General features: G+C 35.5%; 1 protein-coding gene across 1 annotated transcript in view; it reads left to right on the top strand.

The window, feature by feature from the left end:
- Positions 1–20,730, top strand: part of ADGRV1 (adhesion G protein-coupled receptor V1) — a 637,421-nt gene that overhangs the window by 271,314 nt on the left and 345,377 nt on the right. Inside the window, exons 79-83 of the mRNA XM_077139161.1 lie at positions 5,182–5,366; positions 9,792–10,041; positions 10,653–10,792; positions 12,753–12,913; positions 20,054–20,154. Coding sequence (XP_076995276.1) covers positions 5,182–5,366; positions 9,792–10,041; positions 10,653–10,792; positions 12,753–12,913; positions 20,054–20,154 — 837 coding nt within the window. The remainder of the gene's footprint in view (positions 1–5,181; positions 5,367–9,791; positions 10,042–10,652; positions 10,793–12,752; positions 12,914–20,053; positions 20,155–20,730) is intronic.

Raw genomic sequence — 20,730 nt, 5'->3', positions numbered from 1 at the left:
ACCCAGGTTCGATTCCTGGTGCCTGCCCATGCAAAAAAAAAAGTAAATAATAATAATAATAATCACTAAAGAAAAGACACTCATGGGGGGAGTTAATTGGGCTTTCTTATCAATATATTTCTTATCAACATATTTGCATACAAATATGAAAAATTCTGAGTACATACATACAAATTTATGACTGCTAGAGTCTATATATATAGTGACCTTTGAATAAACTGTTTATCAAGGCTTCAGATTTTCATGCTTATTTTACTTCCTATGTCATCTCTTAAAATGCAATGCCTAGGGAAGAGCAGAAGATTTTAAAGTATATAGCCAGGAAGAGGAGGCTTTGCTAAATGGCTTATAAAACTTGTAAAGTGAAATGATGGCTATTTTATGTTTAGAAATTTCTAAAGATAGAAACTCACTTGCCAAAAATATTGTTTCTTTAATTTTCTAAGTATAAAAATGGCATAGGACAATGGCAAGAAGGTATGGTTGTAGACTGTATAAAAACTACATTCTATGGTAGAAAAAAGAAATTTGTTTTGCAAGATTTAGAGATGATATAAGGAAGTTCTGCTGTTTTTTTTTTTTCTTAGTAAGTGTCTAAAAGAGCTACATATTACTGGTTGAGAGTCAACACTTATTTAAGTAGAGTTGTCAAGTAGTACATCTCTACTATTTTTATTGGTTCTATTATGAATAACAAAACTGAATTATGAAACTCCTATGGGAAGATGTAGTTAACTTTTTTGAGTAACTATTTTGATTTGTATATTTATTATTTATATATTATTTGTATATTATTATATATATATGATAAATAACCTGGAATTATTTGGGGAATAGAATCATTTCAAATGTTATAAAATATTACAAAATCAATATAATATCACATTTGAATTCTTAAAGAAAATTATTATCATATTCCACCTGAAGTCTTCTTTGCTCTTATTTTCAAATCAGGTATTGTCACTGAAATGTTTTGAAAAGTTTTATGTTGAATTGTCTCTCAAGTACTGTTTTCAAATGTGCTTTGCCTTAGTTTGCCAGATCTGCTATCACAAATAGCTCAAACTGGTTTGGCTTAAGCAACAAGCATTTATTGTTTCATGGTTTTGAGGGCAGAAGAAGTCCACAATCAAGGTTTTGACAGGATGATGCTTTCTCCCTAAAGACTAGTTGTTTTGGTGCTGGTTTGAGACAAACTTTGGGGTTCCTTGGCTTGCATCTCTGCTTCCTGTCACCTGGCATCCCTCTCTCTTTGTGTCTACTCTTCTAGTTTCTACTGACTTTTGGCCTCTTCCTTTGGCCTTCTCCAACTTCTGGCTTCCAGTTTCTTCTCTTTATAAGGCCTGCAGTAGCATGGATTAAGAGAGACTGATTCAGTTTGACCAAACCTTAACTAGAAATAACATCTTCAAGAGGTCCTATCTGCCATGAGTTCGCACCCACAGGAATGCAGACTATTAAGCACATGCTATGTTGGGCACCTGATTCATGCACTTAAGCTGGCACACAGACATGAACACTGCAATCTGGTGATTTGGGTAACTGACTTTTATTGTTCTATAATTGTATCATGTGTTTTAGATGTATTTATAATGATGAGGACAAGAGAATAATGAAATAGGCACTGAAAATGCAGATAGTTACGTACAGATACACATTGTTGTGAGGATAAGCAATATATAAAAGCATATATAGATGCCCAGTTAAGTGAATTTCAAATATATAAGGAATAAGTTTTTCAGTATATGTATATCCTAAACACTGTTAAGTAAAAATATTTTTTGTACACATTAATTGGGGTAAATTTATACTAAAAAATTATTATTTATCTGTAATTCAGATCTAACTGGGTGACCAATACTTTTTTGGGGCTATCATGGATCTATGCCCTATGTAATTAATATACTCTGGAAGATATTTTCAGATTCAGGAGTGCAGAACAGCACTTCCAAGTACTGATTGAACTTCATTCTATGAGGTCCTGTATTTAAATAAAATTGTTTCATATTTATTTTTTATTTTCTACCAAAGATTCTCAGGTCTTTGAAATAGAATCTTATCTACATCATTTTTTTGTTTATAGGAAGACCTGACTAAATCTTAGAAAATACTATTATGCACACTAAAAATGACTACTTATTTATGTTCAGAATACAAATACTATGTTTAAAGGAGCAATAGTTTTAAATAACTAACTGTAAAGGTGTTTGGGAACATATCAGCTGTGGGTTTGGGCAGCACTTTATTGTGGCATGATATTCTTATCCCCACATTTCCAGGCATGCTGCAATGACAATTATTTTAAAAGCTGTTGATTTCCTTAATAATAATATCAATATTTTAAGACCCTGCTGGATTTGATATGCTAACTTTTAATTTTACCAGGTTGGTTTCAGAATTATTTAACCTTGGTAAAACACGAGTGAAAAGGTGTTGCCTCTAACCTGTGCTCTGGAATATTTGACAGGGTTCAAGGATTCTGTGAAAGTTTGAAGGGTCTTCCCTCTGAAAGGTCTCCTTTTCTTCTTTTCTTCTCCTTTTCTTCTGTCCTCATGGCTCTTTCATTTTTTTGCATGGTTCGCTATAGGTTTTCTATTTTTTTGCAAACCAATTTTTATAATTTTCTGGGTTCTTTACTGTTGTTTATGTAAAATGGCCTTTTAGAATCAGTCTGACTCTTTCTTTTTTGGGGCTGGGGTGGGGTGCATGGTCCGGGAATCCAACCGGTTCTCCCGCATTTCTTTTTATCGTATACTTTTTTTTTTTTTTTTGCATGGTCAGGCACTGGGAATAGAACCTGGGTCTCTGGCATGGCAGGCAAGAATTCTCCTTGCTGAGCCACTGTGGCCCACCCTATATACTTTTTATTTCGTATTAAAGATCTTATTTTCTAAGAATTGTTTTTACATTTGACTTTTTTTTTTTTTTGCATGGGCAGGCACCTGGAAACATACAATTGACTTTTGCTATAACCACCTTAACGATAATTTAGACTGAACTCTATATTTTATTGGTTGCTTTTGTATTTCATGCTTGCAATAAATTTGATTGATTTGTCCTACAATTGGTGAATCTGTTATTTTAGGGTGAACATGTGGGGAATGCTGGGTGGCAGTGCAGGATGGCTGCCCCAAGCACCTCCCTTGCTTGTTGATTTACAAGCTCTGAACCCCCAGACGAGTCAGTCATCTTCTTTCTGCATCAGTGTCCTCATCTGGAAACAAAACAAAGATGATAGTACTTTTCTCACAAGGTTGTTGTGAGGATTAGAAAAGTTAATATTACATGCTGGGAACAGTACTCATACAAACCAAGTATTATATAGAAATAGGCTTTTTGTTTATTTGTGGGTGCTTTACTAACAGAAACTTTCTGTTGCTTTTGAATATGAATGAAAGGTTGAATAGCTCTAGAATTCTTGAATTACAACTTTTAATCCTGAAAACTCTGTTCATATTAGCTCTGCTGTCTTCTGGCATTTTGTTTGCAGAAAAGTGGTCTAACGGAATTTTTGCTTGTCTTTTAGCAATTTTTTTTTCCAGTCTGGTTTCTGGTGGATATATATATTTAACTCTTGAAATAAAGTTAAAAAAAATTAGCAAGATACATCTGATGGGGGTGGGCCGCGGTGGCTCAGCGGGCAAAGTGCTTGCCTGCTATGCCGGAGGACCTCGGTTCGACTCCCGGCCCCAGCCCATGTAACAAAAACGGAGAAACAGAATACAATAAAACAAGAAAATGTTTAAAAATGTTTCCCTTTCTTCTATCCTTCCTTCCTTCTCTCTGTCTTTCCTTTAAAAAAAAAAAAAAAAAAAAAAAAAAAAAAAAAAGATACATCTGATGGTATCTCTTTTCCCAATTTTCAGTGGTATAAAGCCAGTCTCTATATTTTTAGACATGAGTAGTATTTAGCTTGTCAAGCAGCTACGCTATCTTTTTCTTCTAACTGTTCTTTTATATACTTATTGGATTTTATGGTTTTGCCTTACTTGTTATCTTTGCTCAGAGTTCTGGGAGATTTTCTTGAGCTTCTTTTCCATTTAATGCATTCAGTTTGTTTGCTTCTATACTTAGTGGCCTGTTCACTGCTTGGTTGTAATTGTTCCTGTTAAGATTTTTACTCTGTACCTTTTATCATATTTTCCCTGTGGATTATTTCTCATTCCTTCTTACTGTCTTAGAGAAGGGTACTTTTAGAAATTCATATCTGCAGTTTTGCTCTGAGGTTGGCACTGTACTAGATTACAGGGCTACAAAAAAATTTTTTTAGGGGCAGCATGGACTACTTCCTCAAAGAGTTCATCTAGTAGGAGAAACAGACAAATCATTACAAGGTTAAGTTCATTAGTGTATGTGCAAGTTACACAAACAGTGCTCATGTGTCTTGGTGGGTGGGGCACAGTGAGTGATGATGAATTTGGGTATTGTAGAATCAACAGGGACTATAATAAAAACATGTTATCAAATAGTACATCCATGGCTTCACTCTCAAGCTTAGCCAGCAGTAAAGATTTGGTCCACATCATGCTGGCAAAGAAAAAAAAAATGAATTACAAAGCTATGTTTTTCTCCTACTCCTCTTGCTTCCCAAATAATCCATTTCCTCTGGTAGGAGGAGTTGTATTCACTGATAAGGACAAGAGTGCCCGGAACTCTGGACTGTACTTGTTTGGAAGGGATTTTCTCATTTGATGCTTCAGAAATGTAGTGGCATATGATGACTTCTGTTCACTGAAAAAGAGAATCAAGAAAAATCTTATGTCTGTTATTGACAAATATTCTTGAGATATTCATTTCCTTAGTTGTTGGCTAAAAGAACAAGAGTTCTTGGGTGGATGTAAAAGTGGGATTAATTTTGATTTATGATATTATTTACTGTGGTTCAAATTAGGCGATCCATGCAAACATATTAGGCTTAATCTAATAATTATATAGGAAATAGTTCTGTAATTAAGCTTTTCTTTAGTAAATGAGCATTTATGCCTTTCTAGTACAATTGCATGTACTTAAAAGATAATTTTGATTCTAATTTTCTCTTAAATTCTTCACAGGTTCATCTTTTTTTTTTTTTTTTTAACTTTAAGAACTGTTAATGAAGAATACATATTATGTAACAATGCATGTATTTTAAGAGGTTTATTGTAAAGGATGATATATATTCACCCTTGGATTTTGTTCTAGATAACCGTTGAAGGAAAAAATCAAGTATTCAGTATCGAAAGCCGAAATCTTTTCTATGAAATTCTCTGTGCTCTCATTAACCCAAAGCGTAAAGATACAAGAGGATTCAGTGACTTTTCTGAAGTAATTGAGAATTTTGCCTTTTCTCTCCTGACTGGAGTTACTTGTGGCTCACCTGGTGAAAAGTAAGTATCTTTTAATATAACAGCAGTATGTTTACAAAGTGCCATGTAATGCAAATGATGGTGTAATTAAAAATTATGCAAATCAATGCATTGTACCTATTGGATAATATGAGTTTAATTATTCGAAGAAAGCACAGCAGCTACACCAAGAAAAATAAACTTAAACTGGTAACAATACATTCCTCATTTTGCTGTGTCTTTTAAAAATAAGAAAGGCTTCATTGGTTATTCTTATTTATATTATGAGTATGAAATATATCCTGATAGATGAAAAAGGAAAATGATTACAACTTTAGGAGTGTTTTGATGTGCTGTTAATTGTACTTCCCCCCTGGAGTTCAGTTTCACCCATTTGGAGGTAGCTCTCAGAATACTGTTTGTCTTTAAATCAGTTGTTTCATGGCTGGAGGTTCATAACAGAAAGCTATCAAGATGAAAAGGAAAAAATAAAATATGGTTAATGTTTGTAATTAAAACTGTATAATTTTATAAGTGCATGTTAATATTCTTCAGATGCCACATTTTTGCAAATTATGTTCATAAGATAAGTTGGATACATGCAGTAGAAAGACTTGAAAATATTTTATTTCTATTTTGCTGGATATAAAAATGTCTGATAATAAAACATGGCTGTGGATTGAAATTCTCCCCCAGTTCTCACAGAGTAATCCATGTTATTTTAAAGTTAATGATTATTATTTAATAGGAAGTTTCTGGTTAAGAATGTTTGTATAAATTTCTATGAAGTTCATTATTTATTCCTTTAATGTATATTGTTATCATGCATTCAAGTCACCCTGAAATTCAGAGACGTTTTGAAGAATAAATTTTAAAAATACAGTATAATAATAATTTAACTCATCTATTCATTTAGGGAACCCTTTATGAACTCTTAACAGGTTAATTAAAAACCAGTTGGATTTGTAATACTTGTAACATTAGTTCTTAGGGCACAAAACATGGGAAGTTTAAAGAGTCAGTGCAGATGTAAAATGGTTATAAGTGAGAACAAGACATCAGAAAAAGAATAATGAGACAGCCAATATCAACAGTACCTAGACTGTAGTTCTGTTGTGTTACATCAAACTATATGAAGGTGCCTCTTTTTGTAGGTCAAAAAATGTGTGCTATTGGCAGTTTCATATAGTTCAATCTAATCCTGGTCCAAAGTTGTGCATGCATTATTTCATGATTACAGTGACTTTTTCAGGTAGTCACTCATGGTGAGGCTTAGGGCTTTATTATTCTTGTTTACAAATACATGAACCAAGACAGGGATCGTGCACTACCTGTCAAGAGATACACCATTCGTCCATGGTGAGATCTGAATTCGATCCTAAACCTGCTTGACTCCACAGCCTCTACTGCTCACCATGCTACGTACTCAAGAGATTGTCACCATTTTCACTGTAACAATATCTCCACCCCAGACCCATGGCTGCAGTGCCCCATGCTTTCATTCCATGCTAGTACCAGAGTGTGACATGAAGTTAAGGTGCAAAATCATCATCGCCTAACACTGTATTCCTTTAACTCTGATGAATGCATCCTGGGGATTGAAGTTTCCTCAAGGAGGAGCGTGAACAAAGAATCGGAAAACCCCGCATGCCCTTTCACAAGACACCTTCTCTAGTACTTGCTTCTGTTCCTAAATGTGAATCTGAAGCCAGTAATTACAAGTTTCGATCCCTCTATTCTTTTATTATGTCTCCAGAAGCTTGTAAATTCATCAGTTCTTTATTTGAAATAAGTTTAAACTGAAGGCACAGTACAAACATGTATAGAAACACTCTCTTATTTTTCTCTCTTGAACTATGTTCAACTATGTTCATCAAGGAAATCAAATAGTATATCGCTTTGAATTCCCCATAATCCCATTCCTCTCCCTTTTGTTCCTTATGGTTATTAGGATATCAAATTTGTCTTATACAGGAACCATCTATCCTTCTCTTAATGTTGGTTTCCATATCTGTGCCTTGAAAGGCTGAGGGAGAACTCAACAGAGTATAAGATCCACAAGAAGAGTGGCCTTTTCTGACTTATTGCCCAGTATATTTTTGAAGTCTAAAATAGTGTCTGGTACATAGTAGTTTCTCAACTGGTTATGTTGTAAATAAATGAATAGAATGAAGGAACAAATCAATATGCTGTCTTCCATGAGATTCCTTTCCATAGCCTTCCTTCCCTTTGATCAGGAGGAGGAAATAGCATGTGTTTCCTGAAGGCAAACAGGCAAGAGGAGAATGGTCTATTGAAGAGATCATCAATGTCTTAGAGACTGAACATTGAGTATGATGTAGAGTGGTGGAGAAGAAAGGGAGCAAGGGAAATGGCTGAAGGGATTAATATTCTTTACTTCAGAGACTGGACTTCAGTACCCCTAAGGCTTTAGCCTGCAAGTCTATCAAGAATGGCTTTTACGCTAGGTAGTGTGTGTGTGTGTGTGTGTGTGTGTGTGTGTATGTTTGGATATATATGAAAGAATTAAACTTAGAATCTTAGAGACATGCTGTTGGAGAGAGTGTTTAAGGTTAGAAAATAGGACAAAGCAAGAGATATGAAGGCTACATAGAGGATAATTGTTCAAGCAAGAGACAATGAGGGCTGAAACTAAGGCAGGGACAGTGGAGGAGTAGGATGGTGGTACCCTGAAAATAATTAGGTGGTGAAGTTAATACCTTAGTGACAATTTTAACATAGGATGTAAGAGAGAGAACAAGACAGGTTTCTTAGAAAATTCTTGATCATTCTGATATACGTTGATCATTCTGATATACATTATTTTTACATTGACTTAGGAAGTATTTAGGGGCCTCTGCTGAGAGTGAAGGATTTGAGAGTTGAGTAGGGAGATGGAAAAGTGATGGAGTCTTGAATAACCACTTGGAAGCCATGTGGTTGGAAGCCACAATGTTAAGTGACATTGTGGGCCCAGCAAAGGTTGGTTGCTGTGGTTTTATAGTGTGTCAGTCTACTTGTTAATGTGTGTTGTTTTTTATTTTTACCTTCAGTTTAAGGAGGATTGTGGGCTTATTCAAGATGAGTGCAGTGGGAGGACTTGGATATAAGAGGGTAAGGTGTCAGGGGAAACAGAAGTATCAGCAAGTAAGTGGGGTCAGGTGGTGTCACACTCATGTCAAGCTTGGGTAGAGTCACTGTGCGTGTGGTGTACTCTCAGTTTGCCAAGGTAATCGAGTCCACAATGGCACTGAATGGACTAAACCTCAGCAGAACCCTGGGGAGTACAGAAAAAGTGTGTAGCCATGTCTCTGAGGTCATCCACATTGGGACCCAGTTGGGGTCTGCCTGGCAGCTATTAGGCTGAGAGTTACCAGTGAAGATGTGGGAGGTTGCATGAGGAGATTAAGAGCTGAGCTTTTGACAAGCAGATGTGGAGGTGCCTGTAGCCCGTACAGATTGAGATGTCTTAGTGGGAGGCTTGGATACAGGGGCCAGAGCCCTGGATGAATGGCTGGATTAAAGAAAGACTTTTGAATTCACTAATCAAATACGGTAAAATCATGAACAAGACTTTTTAGTGAGGGGGCATAGCTAGAGGAAGAAGTTAGCCCTTCAATTTAAAATTCCCTGTTCCATTCCCCAGGTAAGGGGGTCTTGACAAGGTAGATCCATGGTCTTAGTCTTTACATCATGGTCCATATAACTTTTAACCTTTAATGCATAATTCTAACCTAACAATAAAGCTTTTCAGTGAGGTTTCAGTTCTGGTTCTTCTTTGTATCTCTTCACTGTTCTCAGCCTGGTGAGTTCACAGACAAGTTGCATTGATTTATCCTGGGGGACTGGTTAAAAATACAGATTCCAAGACCTACCCTGTTCCCACTCCCCACACAAGAATTCTGATGTAGTAAATCTGGGCGTGATCTCAAAATCTATCTTTTTAAACAAACTTTCAAGTGATGTTAACAAACAATGAGGGTTGGAAGCAACTTTTCTAAGTACAGGCTCTTATGCCTAGGAGATCATTAAAATAATCATCGTAGAAATAAAGATCACCATTCAAGACAGTTTCTTTAATCAGTCATGCATGTAGATGAGCAGTACTCTGGTGAGTTAGAAAGGGGTGACACCCTTTCCTCAGCTTATTGCAACCAGTATTAATGTGGCCAAACTAGGAGAATACATTTTATGGTCACAAATTATATCTGATATCCTTGAAACACCTTTCAGAAATTCATGTTTTAGGCTACAAGGAGGATCAAGCAAGAAAATACAGAGAACTCTGTAAAAATCATGACAATCATAACAGAACTGAAAGCACATTCTTTCTAATGATTCTTGGTTAATAGAATTACTGTTATACATAGAAAATAGAACCCCAGTGTAATATACTTTAAGAAATATGAGTGGACACACGTATACATACGCATATGCATTCACAGAGTTTTTGCTTTTCTGTTGTAGAAGCAAAACCATCTTTGACAGTTGTCCATATTTGTCAATATTGGCTCTTCACTGGTATCCCCAGCAAATCAATGGGCACAAGTTTGAAGGAAAAGATGGTGATTATATTCGAGTACCCGAGAGGCTGCTAGATGTCCCCAGTGCAGAAACGATGGCTGGGGAAAGTGCGTGTAAATTTGTCCAATTTACAGAGTATAGCAGCCAGCAGTGGTTTATAACTGAAAACAAGCTTCTTGCTCTGAAAAATAAGGTAAGCTATCATTTAAAGAATTATGTAGTTGAAATCTGACTTTTCCTCAGCAGGTGTACTCCTCAGAATGATCAGATTTGTGGTTAGTGCTACACACGGTGAACTGACTATGAAGCAAATTCCATCTTTATGAACTACTTGTAGAATGTTTAGTTTATAAAATAGTTGGGGGTGGTGCGACGGTGGCTCAGCAGGCAGAATTCTCACCTGCCATGCCGGAGACCTGGCTTAGATTCCCGGTGCCTGCCCATCTTAAAAAAAAAAAATGGTTGGAAGTTATTTCCTTCGTGTTTTATTGAATAAAACATATATAAGAGAGGGGAAAGTAAAAATCAATATGATATTTTGTATATACTTCACTTATGATGAAGTCAATCAATTATACTCAAAGTGACAACTGTCAGTTGAAGACAGCTGATTGATTGAGATGATGGTGGCTCGTCTACCATGAAAGTCCTGTCAGAGCCCTACATTCATAAGTAAACTAGCTAATAATAGTGTTTGTAAACCAGTGACTATAGTGACTGGGAAAACAAAGTTCAGAATGGTAGATGCACTCATAACACTAATTAGAAAATTTCATTGAAATTTCTTTTCTTTTTGATGCATAGGTATTATCTTTGAGTGTGAAAGGTCAGAGCTCACAACCTCTGACTGACAACAATGAGGTTCACTACAGGATTTATTCGGCAGAGCCTAGAATTGTGCCTCAGACATCTCTGTGTCTTCTTTGGAATCAAGATGCTGCAAGGTACTTCATAGTAATTTTAATAATCATAATCTGCTTCTTCTCCTTTCCAGTACCATTAAGCCCAATTTTTTGTACCAAGCATAAATGGTGGCCTCAAGTGAGACTTTAGACTGGAAACAAGTATCTACCATAAAGAATAGGGAGAAGTATAGGGAATGGTCTAGCGTTGTTCAGATGGCAAATGCAGTCATGTGATTCAAATGTGTGAAACACATTATTTCTTTATGATTATTATTTTCACAGGAGGTAATTCTATCCAATTACCTATGCAATTCAGATAACTCTTCTGAAGTTATCAGTTAATTTGTTGGACAGGAAAGGAAATTTCTTTTTTTTATCCCTTCAGCTGGGCTTGTGGTTCTTGAGTTGATGCTCTGTGTTTAGAAGGATGAGCATGGATGTTTAACTCTTAAGTCCATTTATGGCTTGAAGTGCATTTTGGGATTATAGCCATGCACAGGAATTGGAAGACGAGAGTCATTCTTTCCTTGAATCTCCTTGGTCTATGACCCCAGGTTCCTGAGCAGTTATCCTTACTCAGAGCTTGGTCCTTATTGGCCGAAGGGATCTAGGTTCAAGATTCAGGCACCAGATTCTGTTTATTACTGAGTTTCAGCCACAAACTACAGTTCTAAATAGGCTTAGCAGCTTGGCTGGGGAGACAACTGCCCTTCAAAACACTCGGATGCCAGTGGGTCTCCCTTTTTGTGAAGAAATAATTTTTAGTGGAAATTCCTAATGCCTATGACCAATGTTAAACCTGATATGCAGGTATACTGCAATTCTCCTTTTCTAATTTATAATGAATGTTTCAAGCTTGAGTCTGCAGTTTGCTTTAGCAAATTTTATGTGCTTAGAAAATTAAGGGACTCACAAGACACTAAAAAGAACATCATCAACCAATAGTCACTGAACAATGCTCAGAAGTTTTGACATGTGAGACTGTCTTTGCTATAATTATAAGGTTTTTGTGCTATATTGGTTAAATCTTATTGAAGGAAACTCTTGAAAGAACCCTGGTACATTTAAGGTTAAATGGCTCCAAAGTACAAAAAGAAAAGGGAAATGATTCAAACTATGACGAGTCATGAAAAATGAGGAAGGGAGCATTACATTTATAATGTCTATGTCCATCTGTGGTAGTTAGATTCAGGTGTCAGCTTGCCTAGGTGAAGGTGCCTAGTTCTATTGCTGTGGACATGAGCCAATGGCATGTGAACCTCATCTGTTGCTGATTACATCTGCAATTGGCTAGGAGGTGTGCCTGCTGCAATGAAAGATGTTTGATTTAATTGGCTGGTGCTTAAATGAAAGAGCTCAACATGGCACAGCCAAAGCAGCTCAGCATACCTCATCTCAGTACTCGAAGTTCAGCCCAGGCCTTTGGAGATGCAGAAAGGAATCACCCCAGGGAAAGTTGCTGGAACCCAGAGGTCTGGAGAAAAGGCCAGCAGAGATTGCCCTGTGCCTTCCCATGTAAGAAAGAACCTCAGTGGAAGTTAGCTGCCTTTCCCTGAAGAACTATATGTTAACTAAATAAATCCCCTTTTATTGAAAGCCAGTCCATCTCTGGTGTGTTGCATTCTGGCAGCTAGCAAACTAGAACACCATCATTAGAAATGTTTTTAATGTTAGAAGAATGCTTCTATTGAAAACTTTGGGATGTGTTTGCTTAAAATTAGGAAGTGGCTGGTGCTGCTATGTTGAGAGGACCAGCTTCTTCATTACCTGGAATGTTCTGGCAGGTTAGGTTAATATTTAGGCTGCTGCTTAAAGTGTCTTGTGGTATTTGTCATGTCGTATCCTGGACAATATATTCTCTACAGTGTTATTGAAAATGTCATCTAAGTCTTGAGTGAAGAACACTTCAGTTCAACAACTTATTTTTTCTTTTAGAAAACATCATAACACCTTAAGTACTGATAAAAAAGGAATACTGATGATTGTGTTTTTGCCCTAGCTGGTTGTCTGACAGTCAGTTTTGCAAAGTGGTTGAGGACACTTCAGGCTACGTGGAATGTGCCTGTTCTCACATGTCTGTTTACGCTACCTACGCCCAGACTGACAACTTGTCTTCATACAATGAAGCCTTTTTCTCTTCTGGATTTATATGTATCTCAGGTCAGTTGCAGTATTTTTGAGTCAATAATTTTAAATTATTATAATGAATGTCTGTTTGCCATAGTCCTTTAATATATGCACTTTCCCATTGTCTTAATTCATTAAGTTAATGCAAATGTTTATTGAGGGTCAACTTTGTACTGAGAATATGGTGAAGAACAAGACATACTTCCAGTTCACAAGGGGGAGAAACACGGTGTGGGACAGAAGCAGGGTAACAGGAAAGATGCAGTTCAGAGTGCCGTGGTTCGGAGGGCAGGTTCTGGAGTTGGAATGTCAGGATTATGTGAGATAATACTTACAAAACATTGTATGTAGTATTATCAAAAAACCAAAACAAATTACTAACCTATGGATTGATTTGTATTGTAAATTTTTATTCATCTAAATATGCCAACTACCATGTTAGCAATTTCTGCCTTTCACCCTCTGCATCTGGACCCCTTTTCTAGAAACTTGAATTGTATTAATGTCTGTCCAACTATTTAACCTGAGCATATCTGCAGAATTATTTTCATTTCCTGGATTAATTACATGGTTGGGATCTGAGAATTCCTTAAACTATATTTTTATCCCCCAATCTCACCTATTCCATTCCCTGATTATAGTTCCACTGTTAGCTTCTATGACCAATGTGTGATAGAGAGAACTGGGTATTGGGTAATGGCTAAAAGGAGGAACTGTGGAGCAAGATTGCCGGGGTTCAAATTCTGGTTTTGCCATTAACTGCTTTTGGGACCTGGAGTACATTACTTAGTTCTCTGAAGTTCTGTTTCCTCAGCAACAAAATATAGTTAATAATTATATCTACCTAATAGAGTAATAGGTATATTAACTCAGAAATTTCTGATATTCCGCTTTAATGGTATTTTTATCTCCATGTGTAATTGTCATTGAATATATGGCTTTTTTATTTGGTGTGTAAACAGCCCCTCTAGTAATCTTTATGTATTAGAAAGTAATTAATTACTGTGCTTTGTTTTGGCTGTTAAAATCTTTCCAATGTAGTCTCACTTTATAAAGTTATACATTTTCCTTAATGTCTCTTAATTCAGAACCTATACTTAGATTCAATAGCAAAAGTCAATAAGTTCTTATTCTTAATAATATCTTTCATTAAGGATGACATTTCTTGACATAATAGATCTTCTTAGACCCTTATAATTCCAAAATCAGATAATATATCCTGTTTTTCTTTAATGTTAATATATTTAATGAATCCAGAAATTTCATAGAATGATGAAATAAAGCCAGAAGATACAAGGTTGAGATGAAATCTAGAAGTCATTTTACAATGTTTCCATAGAGACATAAATTTAAGTTCTGCTATGACATACAAAAAACTTCTTGCTTGTTCCAAATACTGAACATAAATACAAAATTATCCTGACATTACAGAAAATGAGTAGGACTACATAGTGTTTCCAAGTAGAATCATTACTGAATATGTATTTTATGCAACTCACTCTAGGAAAGGATGCATAGATTTGCCCAAGTGAGAATCAATAACTCAAAAACTGTATCTGCTTTTATTACTCATGATTTGAGGTCATTTGGAAATGATTTATTCCCCCTCTGTCCATAACATATTATTACCTACATGTATGTTTTGTAGATCAGGAGACACGAAGGCTTGTTTTGTGTCTTTGTTTCAGCTTTAAGGGAAGTTGAGTGCCTATTGCTCTGATGGGATCCCAGGAACCAGAAAAGAGAATTTTGTGCATGTTTCATGTATATATATTCTATAATTTAGATCAGACCACAGCAAGTATCCCTCTGAATTTGGTAACAATCTAACTCTTTACATGAACTGTGGTAACATATGATTAGATAGGAATTTAACGTTTTTTTTTTTTAAATTCAGGATGGATAACAAATATATCTGTACAAATTCTAGCTTGCAATTCTGGGTACCATGGTATATTAGATAGAACAACTAAAATAAAATGTGCACAGTAGGCACCAGCCTAAAAAATTTGGTTATATCCTCAGCTAAGAAATATGAAATATACCAATGACCTATAAAATATTCAAATACCAGAAAATTAAACTGAGACCATTCCTTGAGGCTAAAATGATGGGACAAGAGAACAAGTAAAGTATTACTCTATGCTTTAGGGTTTAACATTATGGAACTCACTTCAAAGATGACTTGGGGAAAATACAACTTAAATAACTTAAGGTGCTAATGCCATAATTTTATCATATAACAGTTAAGAAAACTTAGCATGGTTTTAGGTACACATTACTATTCGAAAGTCAATGTCAGACTATTTTACCTACCCTTAACTTTTTTGATGTTGTCCTATCAAAGACAGAATTTGAATTGGATCCATCCCAGTTTTGACCCTGAATGCTATTCCTAAGATCATATGACCTTAATGAGACTCTGTAACACTCCATCTCTCATTTTCAGTTTTAACATCAATAAAACGAACTTGGTCATGTTTGATGCTCTTGGGAAATGAGTCTCCTAGCCTGGGAGTGGTTTTAAAGCTGAAATTCAAGCTGGGGCTTCAGTCTCATGTTTGCTTCACTTGGGTCTTTTTGTTTGTTTAGTTGTTTTCTGTTATGGTTGAGAAATCCTTTAACACATTAATCAAACTAAAGCATCTCTTTTTAAATGGCTAATGGCTTTAGTTACTCTTAGTAGATTATTGTGTTTGTATGACAACATAATGTCAATTTTATAGTAAATAACAAGTAATAATCATCTATAAAATAGGGCATACAGAACAGGTAAATCAGCACAATTCAAAGTCCTTTGAAGCATATTTAATCTTTGGTACAAGATTTATCAAACTGCAAGAATATTCTAATTGTGCCTTTTATATTTTATAAACTGAGATTCTGATAGTTTTTCCAGAAGAAAATAACTTTGCCATATGCCACCCATTCATTTCAAAATCAGTTTTAAAGATATTGTCTAAAAGTTTGCAGCAAGTTCTTCCAAAAATATCAAGTTCATATTCACTGTCCTAAGGCAGTTATTATGATTATGGGGAGTTCTATCAAAGTTCTGTCTTCTATCTTCTAACGTCTATCAAAGTTATTCACAAGAAGAATAGAAAAAATCACCTAAGAACTTTAAAAAAAGAAGCAGTTTGAAGGAATAATTGTAGATGATAAATAAGTTGGAGAGCTTAGTTTTAATTTGGACACAAAAGTACTGGATTTCTGTAGCTATGTTTATATAGGTTTTTATTTCGGATGAGTTTGGGTGCAAGTAACAGAAAACACAAAATGCTTTAAGAAGGGGGATTTAGCTCAAAGGGTGATTGGTTCATCACTTCATTGATATCATCACGGGTCCAGGTTCTTTTCATTTTTCGGTTTTGCTATCTTCAAAGATTTTTTTTTGTTCTTTTATCCTCAGCCATGTTCTTATATGTTCTTGAGATGGTTATAGCAGCTCCAAGCATCACATACACAACAATGTCTAGGCTTGCCAAGAGAAAAGCATTTATTTGAGTTCTGTTTTAAGAGCCATGAAAACTTTCCTGAAAGTCACCTAGAATGCGTCCTCTTTTTATGTCTCTTTGACCAAAATCATGTCCTATAACTGGGCATAAAGCAGTCACTCCCTGGAAGAAGATAAGGATAGAAGTACAGAGAAATAAGTAGTAGGAGAGCAGTGAGAATCTCCAATGCCTAATATAGCCCCTGACACATAGTAGTTTTCAATAACTATTTATTGAATGAATAAATAATGAATATACAGTGTTGATCTGACACCCTCCGATAATAAAATGTCCTTGTGCCTATATAATAAAGTTCATATTCAAGTGCCAAGCCTTTTTATTTTTACCATTGCTAAAATTCTTCTGGAATGTAGCATACTCCTTGCTTTCATTCACAAATTTTATACAGCACTGTCCAAAAGAGCTTCCTGTGATGACGGCAGTGTCCTGTACTGTCCAGTATAGTAGTCCTTGACCACAGCATTTCTTGGGATCTAGAAATATGGCTGGAGGAACTGAATTTGTAATTTATTTCGTTTTCATTGATTAAACTTACAATTTTAATAGCCACACGTGGCTTGTGGCTGTTGCATTAGACAGTGCAGATTTAACACCCTGGCTCACTAGGGGCAGGTCTCTTGGCAACTGCATCCCTCTGGAATAAATCCTTACCAGCTACATAGAACTGGTGTACTGTAAAGTGCTTTAGAATCATAATTGCTTTTATTCAACCTGGAGACCTTTTGGAGTTGACTATTTTATTTTCTTGCACTCAGCTTATTAGTAGCATTTTCCTGAGGGAACAGTGCAGGAATATAGGACTAAATAGTGATGATCAATAAAAAGGAGAGATAATAGGTGGTGAGTTAGAAAAAACAGTTAAGCTAAAAAGCTAATAACTGGTTTAGTAATGATCTCATGGTAATATGATTTTGTTTGGATTTATCTGCCAAGAAGGCAGATATAAATAAATTTTCATGGGAAAATATTTATGAAAGGGTGAACTTTAGTTATTTGGAAAGTATGCCGTTCTGAAGTGATGTGAAACAACAGAAGTATTTACTAAATATGCATATTCATATGCAAAATGATTTATATATATATACACACATAAAGATTCAAATATTGTAGATAAGATCTTTGGCCAAGGTTGATATAAGCAAAATAATCTAGCAGTTCTTCACACTTTTTATTAAAACCAAAGATTATCATTTTATTAAGGGCAATTTATCTTCTTGCTTTTGAATCTTGTAGAAAAGTCATTCATGCCAGTGAATTAATTAATTGTTCTTTTCCAACTGAGTCTGTAATCTACATACTGCTAGGAGAAAAGATAAAGGAAAAAATTCTCAATTAGCTGATTGTTTTGTCTATAAAATTGCCAAGGAATCAATTTTTTAAAAGCCACTTAGAGTATAACTTTAGGTAATACCTGTAATTGTTATTCTTTTTTTTTTTTAAACTGTTCTATTTGTAGTTACAAGATTTTGTATACTGTGATTTGCAAATTTTCATTATATTAAGATTTTTTTTAACATTTTGATAAGATTTGACTTGTACATTTAAATCATCTATGCCCAATCTGGCTATGCAATTTCAGCTAAGAAAATTTTTAAAAAATTAACATCTAATGTTTTAGAAGCTTGGTAGCTATAGTAAATTTAAATTTCTTTAAATCTTAAATATTCAGCATGTGGCCTAAGGCAAGATGAGCTTCCCTTGGCTGGGAGCACAGCCTGCTTGAGATTTTTAGCAATATTCTTCTCCTCTCAATACAGATTGCATCTAAAGATCCATCACACCTTAGCTGTAGGCCAACAGGCTGTAGCCCATTTTCTTGCCACTAGCTTTGCACTGCCGCCAGGTGTCATGCTAGCATTTTAATTGAAGCTTAATTTCATTAATTAGATGTTTCTGAGCTGGTCAAGTTTATATCGTGTATTAAGTTTATATCATGAAACAGAAGTATGAAGGGGATTACCAAGTTAAGAGAAATGCCTATGAATAAGCTCTTTTGTGAATTAGAAGAAAGTTGAACCATTTGTATTTCTCCCTTGTCCAACACTTATCCCTTTTCTTCACATATTATCATCTGTCACAGTAAACTTACAATGAAGCTTTTAAGTCAGTATGTTCTGTTCACACAGGCACACAACACACACACTCACACACCCACTTAAACCTTCAGTAAAAGCTGGTGTTGACCGTCCCAGTGAGCTCAAAGCATACCTTAGTGAGGGCTGAGCATCAGCACGACAATAGTTTTTAGACTAAGTAAAGGTTCAGAAGTGGGCAAGACTCTGCAGTTTCTGAAGATCCTGTGTCCACGTGTGGATGGACTTTGGAGGCAACCCCAGGCCCTACACACTTGACCCAGAACACTCCCTGGCAGAATTTCTAAAAATGCATTGCCCCAGATTTCTTGGCCAAATTTCTAAGCTGAAAGTCTTGATTAATGAATGCAAACCCTCCTTTCCTATGTGGAGTTTTATCTACCTTATTAAAATCTGAAGGCATGATTGAAAGTTTTTTTCAAAGGAATCATGAGGCATTTTTACATAAAATTAGCCATTAGGCCCCATGTGGGCATTTTCAAGATACCTAGTCCACTTATGCCATCATACTACTTTAACTGTTTCCCAACATCCAAGAAGGTAATGGAAGAAAACAAACTGTTAACTGCATGTGTCTCCTGTGTATCGAGGAGACATTGATATAAGTAATTGATGTAATGTATGCTAAGTACATGGCAAGGCAAAATACACATGTTGATTGATGTTATGTTTTGATAATTCTTAGATAAAATAATTATTGAGGGTGAGACTTGGAAGCAAAAGACTTAAGTGAAAAGAAAACAAATGGCTTATCAATGATTTTTTTTCCCTGTAGGCAGCACATTTAAAATGTAAAAGGCAGGAAATATTTAAAAACTATGTATATACTCAGAGTTTCAAACTTAGCCTTAGAAGAAATTTATGTGAATTGCAAGATAAAAGGTTTGTGGTTTAGCGCTGACATTCTAATCATTCCCTTGAAGTAATGTTTATAGGTGACATCAAGCAGGTTTAAAGATAATAAATTTCTTTGTACCATTTAGAAATGTAGATCTTTAGGTTAAAAGTAATTGCAGGGCGAAGGAACACATTTGGCCTTGGTTTTGGCACCTGGTTGCATGAGCTTGCCTTTAAAATTCATAATTACCACTGTTGTAATTATATAACTATTCCTAGTAGATAAGGGGTAATTACCAAACCTGGATTTTGGTAGCTTCATTCACAACTTTATGTTTGAAAATATACACCTACCTGAATATCTCTTTCTAGTTTTGTCACCTATTCTTAGAAAATTAGATAGAATTTTGTGCTTTTCTTAAACGGTAAAACTTGACTTCAACATAGAAAACCAAATGCTTAATGAAAATTATTAATCTCCTTCATTTGTAATTTAGCTTTAGCAGGGAAGTGAATGTGTAGATATTTTAAAGTTTGAAGTTATCCTTTGGACTTAATTGATAAGTGTGTAGATTTTTATGTTATATAAAATGGAGTAAATGAAAATCTTTCTCATAGGCAAGCTACAGGCCCTGTGTGCTTAGATGTCCTAGAGATTCTCGGTGTGATACTGTTTGCCTGTTCATGGATCATAAAACCACACATGGATATTGCTTTTGTTCCTACAGGTCTTTGCCTGGTTGTTCTTTCCCATATCTTCTGTGCCAGGTACTCCATGTTTGCAGCTAAACTTCTGATTCACATGATGGCAACCAGTTTAGGAACACAGGTAGGAGAGTTCCAGCATTCCCACTTCTCATGGGGTGTTCATGTTTCTTCTTTTATGATCCTTGAGCAAAATGTATAAGTAAACTACCTTTGTACTAAGAGAGTTAAAGCTGTTACCAAAAAGGTGTTTCCATTGAATTTAATAAGACTATTTGTACTGCCTTGGTAACCTGTCTTAGTGTCTGATCTTGCTTTTGCTTCTTGTATGCAAGATCTTAGAAAACCTGCCTTCCATAATTAGAGTTTTCTTGGCTGTATTTGCCACCCACTTGGGTGATTTTTTTGGCAGCAGAATTTGTTAAGACTTAATTATAGCACTGTAGAATTACAGACGACTCTTCAGCGTCCTAGCAGACAAATTTCCTCATGTCTTAGGGGTGTGTAAGAAAGAGCCAGGATTTACACGTTGGAGCCTTGCCTTCTGATTCACATTGTGCTCAATATTAATTTTGGAGAAAATGGTTGGTCAAATCCATGTTCTTTGATATATCTTCAGCATATACAATACAATGTGGCATTAAAAATCATTTAGTTTATGACTTGTGAGACAATATAACTAAATATAATTCCTTTACCT

The sequence above is a fragment of the Tamandua tetradactyla genome, chromosome 21 (assembly GCF_023851605.1).
Source record: "Tamandua tetradactyla isolate mTamTet1 chromosome 21, mTamTet1.pri, whole genome shotgun sequence".
NCBI classification, from domain to species: domain Eukaryota; kingdom Metazoa; phylum Chordata; class Mammalia; order Pilosa; family Myrmecophagidae; genus Tamandua; species Tamandua tetradactyla.
This window is presented reverse-complemented; position numbering and strand designations above follow the sequence as displayed.